Consider the following 1554-nt stretch of genomic DNA (forward strand, 5'->3'; position numbering starts at 1 on the left):
TGATAAAATTGGAGGGATCACTTTTGATACCTTCACGAAAATCCGGCATATTGAATCCACCCAATGCTGTTCGTAGTCAAGCTTTAATATCTTGGGGAATACCAGGTAGTCCGTCTTCAATGGAATTTATAATTGCTCCAGAGTCTAAAGCTGAATGGCCGACTGACTGTAGTAGCAACATTCCAAAGTGTTTGCAAGTTACAAGTCATTTTGCAACCCAACAAAGGGCTACATTGAAATATTCGAATCTACCTCAATGGTTAAAATTAGCGGTACGCAGTGTTTTCTCTGATTTTGTTAAAGCAGAAGGAAACTCCACAATGCTACAGTTTTCATTCCCGGCTAAATTACCCTGGACGACCAGAGGAATTTGTGCTGTAAACTCCAACTTTCTTTTGACGATCGATAACGCCACGGTCAAATCCTACGACTTGAAATCAGATTGCTATTCAATATTGCTTGCTGACTGTTCCATAAATTCACAGTTTGTTATGGGTATCAAGAAGAACCCTAACTTCAAGGACTTGTTGGATTTGAAATTATTGCAAGGAACAAATCAACTCACAAATCTGACAATATCAGCAAATTCTTCGCTCACTATTAATGGATTTCTTATAGAATCAACTGACGAATATGTCACGTACCCTGCTAATGCCAAGAATGATGACTACATTTTCAAAATAAAAAAGTGGCAAGAGAGAATGATAGAAGTAGACATGGGTAAAACCGGTGTTACTCAACTCACAAATCTGACAATATCAGCAAATTCTTCGCTCACTATTAATGGATTCCTTATAGAATCAACTGACGAATATGTTACGTACCCGGCTAATGCCAAGAATGATGACTACATTTTCAAAATAAAAAAGTGGCAAGAGAGAATGATAGAAGTAGACATGGGTAAAACCGGTGTTATGCTAATGCCAAGAATGATGACTACATTTTCAAAATAAAAAAGTGGCGAGAGAGAATGATAGAAGTAGACATGGGTAAAACCGGTGTTATTATTCAGTATTATGGACATTCTGTTGTTACATTGATAGATGGTATACTGAAAGGTTCAACGTGTGGACTTTGTGGAGACTTCAACGGTGAAGTGAGTAATGAACTTGATAACTCGGGAATCAAATGTGGCAATATGTAGTAGATGTGTGAGTATTATTTGTATTATTGAACTAGGATCATAATATTTATATGTAAAAAAATAACTTTTTTTTTCTTGGTATTTTATTTTTGGGTCAAACTATGGGACCTTCATTGTAAATAAATAAAAACACAAACCTGAAAACGATTATTTTCTGCCTCCCAGTTTTTCTTTTATCTCTTCTATAGAATTAGTGGACGTTTCGACGTTATTGACGCAGTAACGTGCAACTAGGTTTTTAAATCATGCTTGTTTGTTGATCAAGATCAAATTCTTGGTCCTCTGAAACGCCTTTCATTAATCATATGTTGAAGGAAATGACATTACACATGCAATTTTACAAGAATGAGATCACATACAATAATTTTATATTATGCTTATAATGTAGGTAAATAAATATATAATTTAAA

At 34.9% G+C, this 1554-nt stretch overlaps 1 protein-coding gene across 1 annotated transcript; it reads left to right on the forward strand.

The window, feature by feature from the left end:
* Window positions 1-347: 347 nt before the first annotated feature.
* Window positions 348-1294, forward strand: LOC113472538. The gene is made up of 2 exons (XM_026832322.1): window positions 348-900; window positions 990-1294. The coding sequence occupies exons 1-2, from the start codon at window positions 492-494 to the stop codon at window positions 1142-1144; spliced, it is 564 nt and encodes a 187-aa protein (XP_026688123.1). The 5' UTR covers window positions 348-491; the 3' UTR covers window positions 1145-1294.
* The last annotated feature ends 260 nt before the right edge of the window (window positions 1295-1554 follow it).

The sequence above is a fragment of the Diaphorina citri genome, unplaced genomic scaffold, assembly GCF_000475195.1.
Source record: "Diaphorina citri unplaced genomic scaffold, Diaci psyllid genome assembly version 1.1 scaffold6040, whole genome shotgun sequence".
NCBI classification, from domain to species: domain Eukaryota; kingdom Metazoa; phylum Arthropoda; class Insecta; order Hemiptera; family Psyllidae; genus Diaphorina; species Diaphorina citri.